Genomic DNA, 15,575 nt, shown 5'->3' with positions numbered 1-15,575 from the left:
CCGCCCCAAGCACCTGCTTGTTAAGCTGGTGCCTGGAGCCGGCCCTGTCCTTGCCAAAGCCATGACAGCTTCCTCATCTTTTCCTGCTTTGCCTCTCTCCTCACCCAAGACATTAACCTTCTTACAGGAGCACGGAACATGAGTACTTTTGTAGGTCATGACATCAGCTACTCATTCAACGAGGGGTTCACTGTGAAGCAGACTGAGGGCTTGGCTACACTTGCAAGTTAGAGTGCATTAAATCAGCCCTGGGCGCCCTAACTCCTGAAGTGTCCACACTGGCAAGGCACTTAGAGTGCCTGGACTCTGCAGCTGGAGCGCTCCTGGTAATCCACCTCCACGAGAAGCATAAAGCTTTCTGCGCCCCGGCTGAAATGCCTGGGTGTAAGTGTGGACGAAGTATTGCATTAATGCACTGTGATTGGCCTCCGGAAACATCCCATAATCCCCTGAAGTCAAGTGGCCACTCTTGTCATTGTTTTGAACTCGGCTGCAGGCATACGGGTATTCCCTTTCAAAGCTCCGTTTCTGACAACCGGCATGCTTATCTGCTCTGGGACAAAGCAACCATTATTGTGGAATGCTGCTGTTGTGAGTGTGTGTGAGAGAGGGAGGCAGAGGGGGGGGGGGTCTGCTGCTGTCTGAACTTACAAGAACCCAAAACACACTGTCTCTCCCCCCACATACACACTCCACCCCCGCCCCCATTTGAAAAGCATGCCCCAACCACTTGCACACTGGATAGCTACCACAATGCACTGCTCTTTGTGGCATTGCAAGAGCTGCTAATGTGGCCATGCCAGTGCGCTTGCAGCTGACAGTGTAAACACATGGCAGGGTTTTCCCTGCTGCGATCTCTGAAGGCTGGTTTAACTCCCGGCGCTCTACATCTGCAAGTGTAGCCAAGCCCTGAGTAGAGCTCATGTCATACTGGAATGCTCCAGAATGCCGCTCTGGCACTTTTGGAGGGCATTCTGGTACTTCTGGTAGTATCACGTACGAATGATAGTTCCAGAACTTCGTTCTGGCACTTCTCTTTTTAGGACTCTCACCCTTCCTCAGTACAGCCAGGCCCTGCAGTTTATGAAACAAGTAACCGGGATGAAAATCAAAGTTGGGCCTCTGTAGCATGGTAGTGCCGAGTACTGGCTGCTCTAATGACAATATTTCATGGGACACAGTTCCATCTTCTGTGATTTACTGTGAGCCAGGAGAGGAACAAAGCATATTTGTGGCAGAGAAAAAGAAATGTTGGAGGGAAATGGAGGATTTTAGAGTTAAATTTGTGTCTAATTTTTATCTTTTTCAGGCAACAAGGGCCCTGTGCATAATATTCAGTAATAAAGAATGCACAGTGCCTATGGATGCCTTTTATGTATCTGTGTTAATCTTCCTGATCATTCAGCTGCATTACCTGGTGAGCCTCCCAAAGGTTGTGTGTGGCTGGGAGGACAGGTTCCAAACATCCAGCTTTGTGAGGTAATTTCTGACAAGGTGCTAATTAGGTGGATAATCCTATTTCTGTGAATCACCATCATCAAAGTCTCAGTGGTAATCCACGGCCCCATAGTTTGAGGACCTCTGCACTAGAGGAACTTCTGATTTAGAAACTCTCCTATGGGATGATCTACATAGGGAAATTCTGAGGAGAGTGTTTAGGACATCCCGCTTAGAAGACAATTCCCCAGTCAGGCCTATTTCTGTCAGAGCAATCTCTTAGAATAATGCTCCCTGATGGGTTTGAGATAAGAGGCTTTAATTAATGCAAAAGAAACAGTATCAATATTTAATGAATGTTATTTGGAGGATGGGATGGGAGGAGGTTAATCCATGTATGTTTTTTTAAATGCAGATAACAAGGAAAGTATTAGAATGTCTGGAAACAGAATCTCTCCTGCTTCATCTCTTCTGTTTGTTCTCATTTTGATACCTGTACCCACCGCCTTCTCTGCTTATTTATTTGCGTAAAAGGCCTTATGCACTGGGGGCCAACAATTAATTAACAAACATGAAAAAGCCATAAGATGCTGCATTAAAAGAACTGAAATGAAAAAAGAAATGTTTCTAACATAGTGTAACAGGCCAGGGATAATCTAGGGAGGTGAGCTCTGTGTAACACTCAGCCTATCTTGCTTCACTGGGTTTCCAGTAAATACTGGGGCTTTCTTCCGATTGTAGTTTTTGGAGTTTCTTACTCCTTTGAATTTCATTTGGGGTTTTCGTTTGAGATGAACCAAAACCCCAAAAGGACATTCAGCAGGAATGTTTGTGTTTTTTCTTGGCTAGGGTAAAAAAAAATGCAAAAAGACAGTTTGCCTCCAAAAGATAAATTCATCTTAAGCATTCCTTTCCTTAGCTTAATTAGTGTGGGGACAAGATGATCCCCAGCAGATGCATGCTATGAAACAGAGGAGAAGTGGGGCTACCAGCTGGACTTCCCTGACTCAGAAAGGCAGATACTTAGGGGTTCAAGTTCGGATGTACTAAAAATTCAAAGTAAACCTCAAAGGGCTCAAATCCCACTGCAGTTTAGTATGGTGATGCTCATAGGTTTGATATCTTGGCTGTACACCATGGCTACAAACGTAACAAACATGCTAAAACAGGGATCGGCAACCTCTGGCATGCAGCTCGCCAGGGTAAGCACCCTGGCGGGCCGGGCCAGTTTGTTTACCTGCCACCTCCGCAGGTTTGGCTGATCGCGGCTCCAATTGGCCGCGGTTTACCATCCCAGGCCAATGGGGGCTGCGGGAAGCGGCGCGGGCCAAGGGATGTGCTGGCCGTAGCTTCCCGCTGCCCCCATTGCCCTGGAGCAGTGAACCGCAGCCAGTGGGAGCCGCGATCCTGCAGAGGCGGCAGGTAAACAAACTGGCCCGGCCCACCAGGGTGCTTACCCTGGCAAGCTGCATGCCAGAGGTTGCCGACCCATGTGCTAAAATGTAAACATCAGTGTTAGCTATGCTGCACACATATGTCATTTGAAGGCATAGACCCCAGGAATTTTGGCTCCAAAAACACAGGACTGTCCTACTGGAACCAAATAAAGTCTCCATTAGACATATTTCTTGACCAGTACAGCCACTCCCTTGTAGGGTGACATATACTGGTAACCATTTGAATAAGTCTATGGGATGGCAGTCACATAATTCTCACTCTATCCAGTACAATATACCATGTGGTGAAAAAGGGGTACTGATGGCTTAATTACATTAGTTTATTAACTTAGCATTTTAGCCATAGGCCATTGCACATAATACAATCAATAAATAAAAATTTTAAACTGACACAACCCCTAAAAACAGATATAAATTTTAAAAACAAAAATTAAAAACACAAGTTTAGCCCTTCAATTGCTTTGCATAACAAAATGTATGTCTTGGTGTGTCTCCAAATATCACTCATCTATCACTCTCTTGTCCGGAATTTAGCTGTGCAGTGGAGGCTCTGAAAGCTGTGATTAAAAGAGAAAAATCCTCTTTGATGCAATCTGTGAGTCTGGCAGGAGGCTGGGACCTTTTATCCGTGCCAGAGACTTACCTGGAAGGAGTTCTTCTTCTGGCTAGGTAAGTGATTGGAGCGTTGAGTTCATCTGGCTGTTCTGGCCAACATGGTTTCTGTCTGGAGTATCCTCTAGTGCTTGGCTTATTTACTCTTTCTCCCCCAATAGTAAAAGTTTTGATGTGTGTTCTACAGAGCCATTGTAAAACACCACCGGAGCCTGGATTTTGCCGTGTTTACCAAGGTGTCCCCTCTCCTGCACCATGGGGATGACAAACAGAAGCTGACCGCAATGGCCTTGTTCACAGAGGTAAGACGCTTATATGCTGTAAATGTTTGGGATTCTTGGGAACTGCTCACTCTCAGGCTAGCTCAGTGAGGTAATGGGTCATTTGCATCAACATCTCAGCTGACCCATGGGTAGAAGCTCTCCATTGCCCTGCACCTTATATAGTCATTTATACCAGTGCAAAGTGGGCATAAAACATTTTTTTTTAAATTAATGGAGATATCCTATCTCCCAGTACTGGAAGGGACCTTGAAAGGTCATTAAGTTCAGCCCCCTGCCTTCACTAGCAGGACCAAGTACTGATTTTGCCCCAGATCCCCAAGTGGCCCCCTTAAGGATTGAACTCACAACCCTGGGTTTAGCAGGCCAATGCTCAAACCACTGAGCTATCCCTCCCCCCCTTGCTGTTTTGATTTGGTGTGACTTAAATCCACTTTGCTCTGGCCTAAAATGACCACATAAGGTGCATGGCAACAGAGAATCAAGTCCAGGAAGTTTTATATCTGATATGACCCATAGGAAAATCTTTCTATTTGCCTGTCAGCTATTTATTATGTGTTCTGCCTCTTTAGCTTCTCTCTACTGAGTCCACATATGTGACATTAAAAAAGCAATATATTCTGGGCCGCCTGAAGAACTGGCACATTGACCCAAGTCCTACTGTCCGTTGGTTTGGTCTTCTTGGACTTGGAAATGTTGCACTTCACCTGCAGAAGGTGAGTGATGATTGTTTATACATGAAATCAAACTCTAGAGGACTGTCAAGGATATTTAAACCTACCATGAAAGCAATGAAACAAACCACACCTCTACCAAAGTCGAATAAGAAGTGCTGGAGGGAGTCAGGACTCAGTGAGAGATACTTGGCACAGCCACAGAATCTGCCCATGAATCTTCAAGGAGAAAAATAACTGTTCCTCACTGTCTCTAATACCCTCTGCCTCAGCTACAGGGGGATGAGCACCTTTGCTGTGTATCTGGGTATCTTCCTTTCCATCCATCTTAGAAGAAATGGCTATGGGATTGTGAGATTGTTATTATACTTCTAGGGATGTGAGCAACAAATTTCCATTTCTTGCAGCAGAAAGAAGTCAAAGCCCTGCTTACTGATATCCTGGAGACTTTTAATGACCCTGAGGAGAAGGTAATTCTGATGGCTTTTGAAGCTGCTACCAAAATTGTCACCCGCCACAAGCACAAGGACCATCTTGGCACAGAATTTGTGAAAACTGCCAGACAGCTTCACCCATTCCTGGCTGACGTAAGGCACAATGGTGGGGGAGACTGTTAAAGTGAGTGTGGTTAAACGTTTGCGGGGGGGTGGGGAGGAGGGGTGCTGAAGCTTGTGTGTGCATGTCAAATAAAAATAGAAGCCAAATCTTACTCTATAGCAAACATTGTTGCTACTCTTGTCTGTTACTGTATTGGTTGCAACTGAACACTCCTGTTTTCAGGTCCTGTTAGGTAAGAATAATTTCTGATGGAAAAAAGAGACTTGCTCCCATAAGGACTGGAGACAAAGACTAACTACGGACAGGCTAAAATCCTATCTGATTGGATTCAAGCAATATAAAGGGCCTGAGTCTGCATTCTCACTGGTGCAAATGAGGAGTAATCCACTGAAGCTAATGGAGTTACACCAGCATGAAATCTGTGTGAGGGCAAAATCAAGCCCAGAGTGTATAAGCAATAATACACTACAGGGTGTGCTATTATTGTCATACACAGATCACAGACAACAAAATAAAAGGCATGGTGTGCAGATCTGGTGTTTATATATATATACACAGAGACACACAAATCCAGTGTATTACTTGATAGGGTGTGCAGATGCCTAAGCCAAGAGTGGTGCATCTCCTGCATGCATCTGTCACTGATACTGCACATGCTGGAGATATTACCATTGCCTTAATTCAGTAACATTTAGCACTTACAGGGTATAGAGCTTTTCATCTTCAAAGTGCTTTACAAACTTTAACAAATTAAGCTTCACAGAAGCCCTGTGCAGTAGGTAAATGTTGTTATCCTCATTTGTGTAGATGGGAAAACCAGGAGACAGATGTTCAATGACTTGCACAACCAAGGTCACACTATGAGTTACAAAAACCTCAAAGTATAAGTGGCCAAACCCCAGGAGAGGGAAAGTGAAGAACACTTTAAACTAGAATCTTATGCCTCTCTTATTTGACTGTATTTTGGGGCCTAAATACTATGAGCTGTACTCATACACACATGAAATAGAAACAAATGGGAGTTCTTGGCTCTGGCTTTAGTACTCATTTGATCATTCCTTTCTTTAACCCATTTAATCAATAGAAATGTTTGACAGAGTCTGGCTTTTGGTAAGTTAAAAAAACAATTTTCTCTCCATGGTTTTGCATTATGCTGTGATCACTCAGTAAATTGCATGGAAATGGCCGTTGTTGAGGTTCTTTCCTTTGTCATTCACAGGAGAGGCACAAAATATGCTGTGCTGCAATTGAGCTTTTTGGGGATCTGCTCAGGGCCCTGAATAGGAAAGATAAATCCCTCATGCAGGAGCAGGTCCTCAGCAGTATGGTCCCACTGCTGCTGAATCTGCAGCAACAGCATCCTGATGTGATCAAGGTAAATGCCACTGCCATAAGTTCCACAGCACAACACTACAAGCCTGAGCTTCAGACTTTCCTGCTAAACTCCCAAGGCTGCATCATCTCACCTTTTTCATGCTAGTATCCCAAGACTCCTGGTTTTCATGCTATCAGACATTCTGTGCAGGCCGTTAGTGAAGTGGAGATTAAGAATTTATTCCATTACCAGGAAGAGAGGGATATGAATGGCTCAGACAACTATATGGCCCCTAACAGACTACTTCCCTATGATCGCTATGAACAAAAGTATGTTAAAGGCCAGGGGGAACAATATGGCCTACTGAGCCCTCCCTTTAATATTCATTTCAACTGGATTTCCATTCTCAGTTGTCACCTATTTGATAATATTATTGGTACTCCTCTCTGTTAACTCTGGAAACCCTTCTTGTCTCATCCTTTGTAGAGCTGTACAGACACCTTACAGGAGTGTAAAGTCTTCTTGGGATGGACCTTAAATGACAACCAGGAGTCCTGGGACACTATCTGTGAGCATCTTGTAAGAGAACTCTGGGATTTCCTTCATTCTGCATGTTGCTTTTTCAGTGATGTGGGAGGAAAAGAAGGGTAACAAACATAAGCTTAATTTTTAAATTGTGAGGGACTTCCATCTCCTCCAGTACATCACCAGACGTGGCTCATGAAGTTCCACACCATCGCCATCCGGAATTTCTACTCTTTGGGGGTAATCCAGTCAATGACTCTAGATACTTAAAAAGTTTTGTTTGGAAAGGATTGTTTGTTGATAGGCACTAGGCATAGGCTTGTGGAATATAGGCACTAAAGGGATGTTCGTTCCTCACTAATCTGAGATTCTTCTTTGTTTTTTTCCAGATCGAGCAATACCCAGGAAGACTATGGAGCTTCTTACACCAGGCCCTAGAGTATCTCAGAAACCCATGGACTTCTTCAGGAAGAGCTGCCGGCATATTCATAGGTAAACACTAAGTTATTTGATCTCCTTCAGCTTCCATCACCACCCTTAACAAGTTCAGGACTGTTTCCTACAGCAGCAAGAGTAATCCCTTAGTTCCAAGAGTCTTGATTTCCATCACCTGGAGGACTTAACACTAGAGTTTACACAAAAATAGAGGAAACGCATTAGAGCCTTAACATCTCTTGTTACTCCCACTACACTACCCCTAATCCACTTTCCAGACATCCACCTCAGTATCTAGGAGTTCGGTGGCAGAACAAAATATTAGACATTTCACTGGAGGATATGAAATGTTATGTGACATTAATTGTTTTTATTTACCTCTAGACGTCATAATCCAGCATATGGAATACAGCCTAGTGGAAAAGGAAGCCATGGATTTATTGCAGTGTGGTAAGTAATGACTTCCAGTTTAAAACCAAGTGTGTTTCCTTGGCATTGACACACAGACATCTACATATCTCTGTCTGTGATTGCACATGTCCATCCTTCACTTCAATCGTGGTATCTTCATGTCAACCTTGTGTGACAATTGCAAGCTGAGAACCAGCAACCGGTTACAATTTCCTGATTCTCTGCCACAGCGCAGGTCAAAGCAACCTCCTTTACCTTGCACTATCTCTTGGAGAGGGTTGGCAGTTAGCACAAGTTAGAGGCACACTTGGCCTGCTCTAACTGTATCAAGGTAGAGAATCAGGGTGCCGTTGCTGGTTCTCATCTCCCCACCACACCCTCCCTTGGACTGCTCTGGGTGGCTGTTTGCTAGGCACTCCCCTAGCCTCAGACAGAGTGAGTAGAGCACTTATCCTTCTATCCCTGGGGCGCTAAATGCTCAGCAGGGAAGCAGGCAAAAAAAAAGAAGAAAGAAAAACCACCCAGAGTTACTCCCTCCAATCCACTGGGTGAGCTGCTGAGCTCCTTGGGCTGCAGATGGGGTGGTTGGAGGCAAATGAGGAGGTGGTACCCCCTACCTACCCTCCCCTATTTCAGGCATTTTCATTTAAAAATCACAGGATGCAGTTCAGATAACATTTACATTCATAATCAAATACAAGTTTTCTTCTTAAAACAGTCACCTTCAAGGGCCACAGTTTAGAGGCTTGAGGTTTACAAGTGGCCCTTGGGTTACAGGTTGGACTACCATGGCATAGATAACTTAATCATAGACTTTTTGTAGCATTTATGTATATGATTCCATCAATCATTATCATCTATTCCAGACAAGCCTCTGGAGCCTCTCCCCCTCCCTCACCCATGGAGTAGTAACATGACATTTAGAAAGAGATCAGGCTTTCAAAGTTCACACAAGATGAGATGAGAGCAGACTGCGCTCAATGAAAGTCGCTTAAGAATAAGGTTAGACAGAGCTCTCCAAGTAACATGTGACAGTGGGGGTGGAGAGGCTTCTGGGATGCGTGAGTGATCATGCAGGAGTCCCCATGGTAGCTGGGACTTGTGACAGTGAGAAGATCCAAGTCATTTCTGTCTTTATGCAGCAGTTCTGCCCTGCCCTTTGCTCTTTGGTTCAGCTTTCATGTCTTTACCGTTAGAATCAGAACTATCAATCCAGACAGTTGCCAGTATCATCACTGAGGAGATGGAGCGAGTATGCAGGCCTTACCCAGCACCATGTGCCATGGCCTGCTGCTTCCTGTGGTAAGCTTTGCCTCATTTTGTCTAATAGAAACATGCAAAAATGAGCAATGACCTTGATTATTGTCACAGTGCTGGTGTAATGGATCCAGGACTACAAAAGACTTAATATTCATAATCTTTATCAAATTCAGGTCCTTCTCCAAAAGCACAAGCCCTATCTTCTGAACTAAAGGAGACTCTCCATTAGCTGTGACAATATTTGTGCTTATATGTAGAGCTGGACCCACAACCAGGAAAACACATCTCAAGCAATGCTGCTTTGTTGAAATTTCCACCCCAAAATTTACAAACCCAAGAGGCTCAGAAAGTTTAGAGGAGGTGTTGGAAAGGCTCTAACTCAAACCACTGAACTTTTTGAAGTTTCTGAATTTCTAATATAAAGTGTCATAATGCCAAAGCTTAAAATCAGAGAACTAAGGAATAGTCAGAAGCCCTACAAGTAAAATTGTGAAATATAAATAAATAGGGCTCAGCTCCAGTGCCCATTGAAATCAGTGGCAAAGCTCCAATTGATTACAAGATATCATATACTGTGTGCAGTTTTGTATCTCTGAATCTAGAGGGATGCAGCTTATTGAGGAACCCAGGTGGGGTTTTCTCAGATGTTTAAAGGGATCCATCACGTCCCTTCTGAAACCCTGGCAACTTCTCTAATTCTCCACTGCAGATCCTGTATTCCAAACCAACATCTTTTGAAAAAAAGAGCACTGGATGAGTCACCTTTAGAATAATGGCATCTCCTGTGGAGTCACAGAGGAGTCTCTATAGGATACAAGGAGTAGATGGTGGGTGCCAACTAGGATATTGGGAACAGGGGAAGGGGAGGATTCAGGAGGTACCTGGGATATACTGGATTTAGGTCACAGTCAGAAAAAGGTAGAGACTAGAGCTGGCCGGAGGCCTACAATTTTGTTTCATGAAGACTTCAAGGTTTCAACATTTGTTTTCATTCTGAATTGGAATGAAAACCAAACTTTTTGAAAGTTTTCACGAAACAGAATGTTGTTGAAATGCCCATTTTCAGATTGAAAAGTGAGGTTTGCTGTTTGGGTCCTCCTACGCCTAACTGACCAGAGAGTCCACCTCAGAAAGCTTTCCATTAAATATGTCATCAAAATCGATACATCTCTACAAAAAGTTGCGGTTTCAACAAAAACTGCATTTTCTGACCAAAAAAAAGTTGTGTTAAAAATGTTATGGCCAATTCTAGTGGAGACTTTTTCTGTGGGAAATTGTTGATTTTTTTGTGCTGTGTTTCTAACTGGACTTTGTTCTATGTTTCAGTTCTTGTGGATTTGCTGTTTGATCCTGAGGCCTCTGTCCATACCATGATCACCATCCACCTCAAGATAGAGCAGGAATCAGTAACGTGTGCAATTATCAGTGAAAATTATCTTCTCCTTCTTCCTAGAACTTTATTTTATAATAGTAGCATCCAGCAATTAACAATGCAGTCAACTATTGCCAGCATTCCTCTGTTAGATCATCACATCAGAGATATTGCCTTGTTTGTTTGTTCTTTGGGGTTGTTTTTCTGTAAAAGTTGGACAATTCAACCAAGAATGTTCACTGATGTTTGTGATGGGATGTATCAAACCCACGCTGGGTCAGAAGGGGTTAATAAGAACCTGTGGGCTCAATCAGCCTTGCCCTGCTATACTGGCAATAGGTGTCACGCCTAGAGGAGGGAGTTAAAAGGACTGAACCCAGGCCTGTTGGGGGCTGACCAGGAAGAAAAGCAAATTGCTGACTCTCACTCAGTGAGAGAAGCCTGGCTGGAGTCAGGATGCTGAGTGGGACTGCTGGCAGACAGAGCCTCCGTGAAGGAAGGTAGCCCAAGGCAGTTCGGAAGGAGAGTGGAAGGAAGTGAGTCCTCTAGGATTCTCCATGCTGGGGGGTGCGTGCGCGCGCGTGTGCATGTGCGTCCGTCCGTCCGTCCGTCCTGCAGACAGCAGGAAAACTCCAGCTGAGTCAGGAACTGCCCTGCCAGGGGAACAGAGAAACCTCTCCTGCAGCAGAACTCACTGCTTGGGCAGAAAGCACTAAGAAGCTCTGCAGTGAGCCTGGGAAGAGACTTAAAGAAAGAGGAGCTGATACCCTGTGAGCCCAAGAGGAGTCTGTGGCAGAGGCACAAGATAGGGCAAGGTAGGAGGTGGTCCAGAGAGGCAGCCAGGGGTCTGTGTAGTCAGGCCTTGACTGCTTGTTAAAGGGTCCCTGGACCAGAACTCAGTGGAGAGGGATAGCCTGGGTTCCCCTACTGAAGAAAGTGGAGCTGAAACCCCTGATGAGAGCTAAGGCCTATTGAAACCCCATGATAGCAGAGATAAGTCAGGAGTCAGACCTAAGTTCTAATGTGAAGTCCGTGAACATTTGTTTGTTGGACAGTTGGTTTACCCCAGAACGGGTGGAACTATATGTGACCTGGCTGGAGAGGAGAAGCAGCCCCCGCAGGGCCAGAGCAGCTGTCCACAGTGGATGCTAAAGGAGGAGAGCCTGCTATACTGTGCTCAGCTGCAAAGGGGCACACCTGTGAGTCGCTCACTTACATCTTATATTCAGTTTTAAATAGGAGGGGGAAATGACCCACAAAGAACCACAGATGAATCAGTCTTTTAACTGGTTCTGTTTTCAACCAAGTTCCAGAGGTTGCATCTAGACTGTGATTCCACTTAGGTGCCGCAGAAGGGACTAGCTCTGTGGCCCCTCTGTTCTCTGAATGAGAGGTGCAGAACAGAAGTGGTGTCAAGCCATCTCGGCCATACAGCATGGAGCTGTACTCAACCCCCTGGCATGTACAGGTATGTCTATACTGCAACTGGGATCATGCCCCCCAGTCCAGGCAGACAGACTCGTGCTAGCTCTGCTAGAGCTAGTGCACTAAAAATAGCAGTGTGGACATTCAGCCTCCCAAAGTCAAGGCTGCCCTGGCTCCGAGCTTGGGTGGCTAGAGTGAGTGCCAGTGCTGCAATGTCCTTGCTGCTAATCTGGAGCATGCTGGGTTTAGCAGAGCTAGAAAAAGTCTGTCTACCTGGACAGGAGGCACCCTCTCAGCTGCAGTATAGATATACCCCAAGAGTACTCCAAAGTGCTCCATGGTGGTCCACTGGCCAATGAAAGAACAGCTGGAGTCTCATCCAGTCTTCCTTTTATCAGGAGGATGGCAGCTGGTGCTGGGGTGGCCAAAGAGAAGAATACATTTTAAAAATCAGTGAGTTGTCAGGGCTTTGAAAGAAGGATAAGGAGACCCTTTCTTGCCTCCCCCCTTTTAATATGGAGTACTATGTATTTCTGGGCTGCCTGCCATCAACGACCCAGTGCTGAGCTGTGTAGCTTGCTTCTCTCTGATAATAAAGATGCGTCTGTGTTATTTTGCAGCATTTTAGTTAAATGCTAATGCCTTTCTCATCATTTCAGAGTTTTCTTGCCAAAGTGAACTCAAACTGCTGCAGTAGACTGCCTGATTGAGGAAAAATATTTCACCAAAAAATTCAGATCATCATTTTTTCAAATTTGCAGCACCACTTTTTTTCATTTTCAGCAATTTTTATGAAGATTTTTATTGGAATCATGATCAAAATATTAGAAAGATTTTGTTTATTGAAAATATTTTGAAGTTCCTGTCTCCCTAATATAAACTGCTATAACTTCCCAAACGTCTAAACAATTCAGAATCACAGAAAATCAGGATTGGTCAGTAGCCCAAAAAGTACAATGGGAAGACTTATAGAACTAGCTGAGCAAGTCTGCACATATTTGCCTTTCAGCAGTTATTTGGTAGTTCCCCTCACTACAGAAATCACCGTTACTCTTCACAAAGGAGTTTTCTGCAGGAACAAACAGGAGACTGGGTCCCTTACACTCAAAGATAAGCAGGAAGAGAAAAGAACAAACAAGTAACCCTAAAAACAGTCTCTTTATTAGTTCTTTTTGATTCTAGCTCGCTGAATTCATAACTTTAAACACCAGCCAGGGCTAGCACTCTGTCCCATGTATTTGAGAAGCTTACCCTAGAACTGCCCGCTTAGGTTCTCAGGCATCCATTCTTTATGGCAGCTACAGAGGAACACTGATGTGTCTCAGATTTCTAAACATTATTTCTCATACTTACACTCCAAGGTGCAAGATGGGAAGGAATCTCCTGACCTCAAATCATGCTCTTCCATGACCAAGTATCCCAAGTCACTGTTCTCCTGAAGAAAGTTGTTTGAGTGAGACACCTATAAAATTATTAAGGCACCTCCTGAGATGACTGAGGAGTCAGTATGGAGTCCCATGGGATAGGAATAGGTGTCAGGGAATGCATGGGATGTAAGGGGTAGGTAACCATGAAGATTAATGAGGTGGGTTTAGGTCATAGGGAGAAGTTTCTGGACTGGGTTAAAACTAGTAGGAAATATCACTGCTTAAAGACTCCATAGCTGCAGGTCCATGAACTACTTAAGTCATAGTTTGAGATCTACTCGCTTAGTATGTAGGGATGTGTGAGGGCATAAATAACGTCCCCTCGTGCACTGAGGTCCTTGCACTCATTAAAGTCCTAGCACCCAAAATGGATGTGAGTCTTTATGTTCATCAGAGTTAAACTGAGTAAAACTTTGTACTTACATCAGGGAGGGATTTTCCATAGTCGTGGTTAAACATAACTAGTAGGAAAATGGCCTCTTGAAGAAGAACTAGAATACTAACTGTGCTTTCACAATCTTTGCCATTAAGTTCCAGCTTGACCATTAGAATTTGATAGGTGCTTGTTTCTGGTAGTATCACTAAGCTTCACGTGCGGTGAGGGGCTGGGGAGGGGGTTGTAGAGACCAACACCCTAGTGAGACCTGCTATAAGCACTGCATCCAGGAAAGCAGATGGAATGTGGCAGCTGCACTATTCTTGAAGGGGGTGCAACATATGCTCCTGTTCATGGGGGCCAGAGATATAGGCACAGTTATAGCTCCATTTTCTTCTCATCGCTTTTGGGTGCTAGGACTTCAGCGAGTGCAAGGACTTCAGTGCAAGAGGGGAAGTTCCCTGTGCCCTCACTGCCTTGCAAATTCATGCAGGGGCCAGGGACAATTTACTGTGTTGCCTGTATGAGAGCAGAATGCTATATCATAATCTTAGTTTTAATAGGGGTGTTTATACTAAATATCAAGTCACCATTGTGTATTTAAAACAGAGATTTTTAAATTTCCTTTCAACAAGCCGCTTTTTCTTAAACAGCTCCTCACTCTTAGCCTGGTCAGTTATAAAACACTAGCCTTCTACGTATAACAGCAGCTAGTGCTGGAGATCTTTAAAATGGCATTAATAGCCTGAACTAAGTATGACATGTTTCAATATATGTATGAGGAGGCAGATAGTCTCTCTCTCTCCCTCCCTCCTGTCCATAAAATCTAGGCGTTTTTACATGCATGTTCCTCTAGAAACTATACTCTTCAGTCCTTCCTTTGGAAATGCTAGATCTTCAGAACAAAAGATAATCTGAGATGTAATTAACTATTTATCATTCAGCAACAGAGGTTGTTAGAGAGAACTAGTTCCATGATAAGCATGCATATGAGCTTCCTGAAGTCTCAATGTGTAGCACACATGAAAAAGAAAGGGACCTTAAGGTCAGAAGCAGATTGCTATTATACATCACCAAGGACGGTGTGTCAAGTACCATATTTATGTGTGAAGTGGAAGAGAATTAATTAATACAAGTACATTTCAGACAGTACGTGTTCTCTGGAGCAATACAAATGACTGATGGCTTGCAATAATCATTGAGCCAGATCTATTTAAATAAGAAATTCTGAATGTATTAACATGTTAACTGACTTGTTAACTGTCCCAAGTATAGAGTGCACAACAAAAAGTTTGTGCTATTGTTTCCAAGGTTTTTAACAAGCTCTTCATTTTTCTCATAAACATGTGGGTCTCAAGATGTTGAGCTATTGCAGGCATTATGCATGGTATTTAAACTTTGGAATAATAATACAATGTATAATTTTACACAACATGCACTTAAGCATTCTTTATGAGACTGAAATAAATCATTTGTTTTAGGAAACTCACTTGTCAGCACTCATTGTAATTAGTTATTAGTGCCATCATGTTCTTGGATATCTTCTTCTTCACTAAGAGCCAGATTCTGCCACCCTTACCTTACCTCCGTGGAGTAGTACTTTTCTTGATGGGTGGTCCTATTTACATCAGTGGTGCTAGACACTACTCCAAGGAGGTACGGGTGGTAGGATATGCCACTAAAGGGCTATATATCCTGCTGTATCACAAGGTTCCCTGGGCCTTTAAGAGCTTCAGATCCCAGCTCTGACCTGTGCCTGGTTCCCACCTCTTCCTGATCACATAATTTAGCGAGCAGATGATTTCAAACCAGGCCTGCTGGAAAATATAAGAGGCCCCCAGTTCTTAGCAGAGGGAGAACTAACAGGAGCAGCACTACATTGGGAAGCTGTCCTGGAACTGGTGAAGGACTGTTTGTGGCTCCTGGCTGAGTGGGAGCTTAGCAGAAGAAGCCAGAAAAGAGGCAAAGAAAGCCTGACCAGCAATAGGCATTGGAGGAAATGACCCTGGG

The 15,575-nt window shown here is 44.0% G+C and overlaps 1 protein-coding gene across 1 annotated transcript in view; it reads left to right on the top strand.

Moving 5' to 3' along the window:
- LOC112115685 (maestro heat-like repeat-containing protein family member 6) overlaps positions 1-10,313 on the top strand; it is a 17,617-nt gene extending 7,304 nt beyond the window's left edge. The window contains exons 5-15 of the mRNA XM_026656861.1: positions 1,310-1,479; positions 3,429-3,563; positions 3,694-3,808; positions 4,360-4,503; positions 4,869-5,048; positions 6,239-6,394; positions 6,821-6,913; positions 7,249-7,351; positions 7,679-7,744; positions 8,926-9,007; positions 10,292-10,313. Coding sequence (XP_026512646.1) covers positions 1,310-1,479; positions 3,429-3,563; positions 3,694-3,808; positions 4,360-4,503; positions 4,869-5,048; positions 6,239-6,394; positions 6,821-6,913; positions 7,249-7,351; positions 7,679-7,744; positions 8,926-9,007; positions 10,292-10,313 — 1,266 coding nt within the window. The remainder of the gene's footprint in view (positions 1-1,309; positions 1,480-3,428; positions 3,564-3,693; positions 3,809-4,359; positions 4,504-4,868; positions 5,049-6,238; positions 6,395-6,820; positions 6,914-7,248; positions 7,352-7,678; positions 7,745-8,925; positions 9,008-10,291) is intronic.
- Positions 10,314-15,575: the final 5,262 nt, after the last annotated feature.

The sequence above is a fragment of the Terrapene carolina genome, unplaced genomic scaffold, assembly GCF_002925995.2.
Source record: "Terrapene carolina triunguis isolate 2854851 unplaced genomic scaffold, T_m_triunguis-2.0 Scaffold21, whole genome shotgun sequence".
NCBI lineage: Eukaryota > Metazoa > Chordata > Testudines > Emydidae > Terrapene > Terrapene triunguis.
Note: the sequence above shows the minus strand (reverse complement) of the source record. Positions and strands in the feature narration are given on the sequence as shown.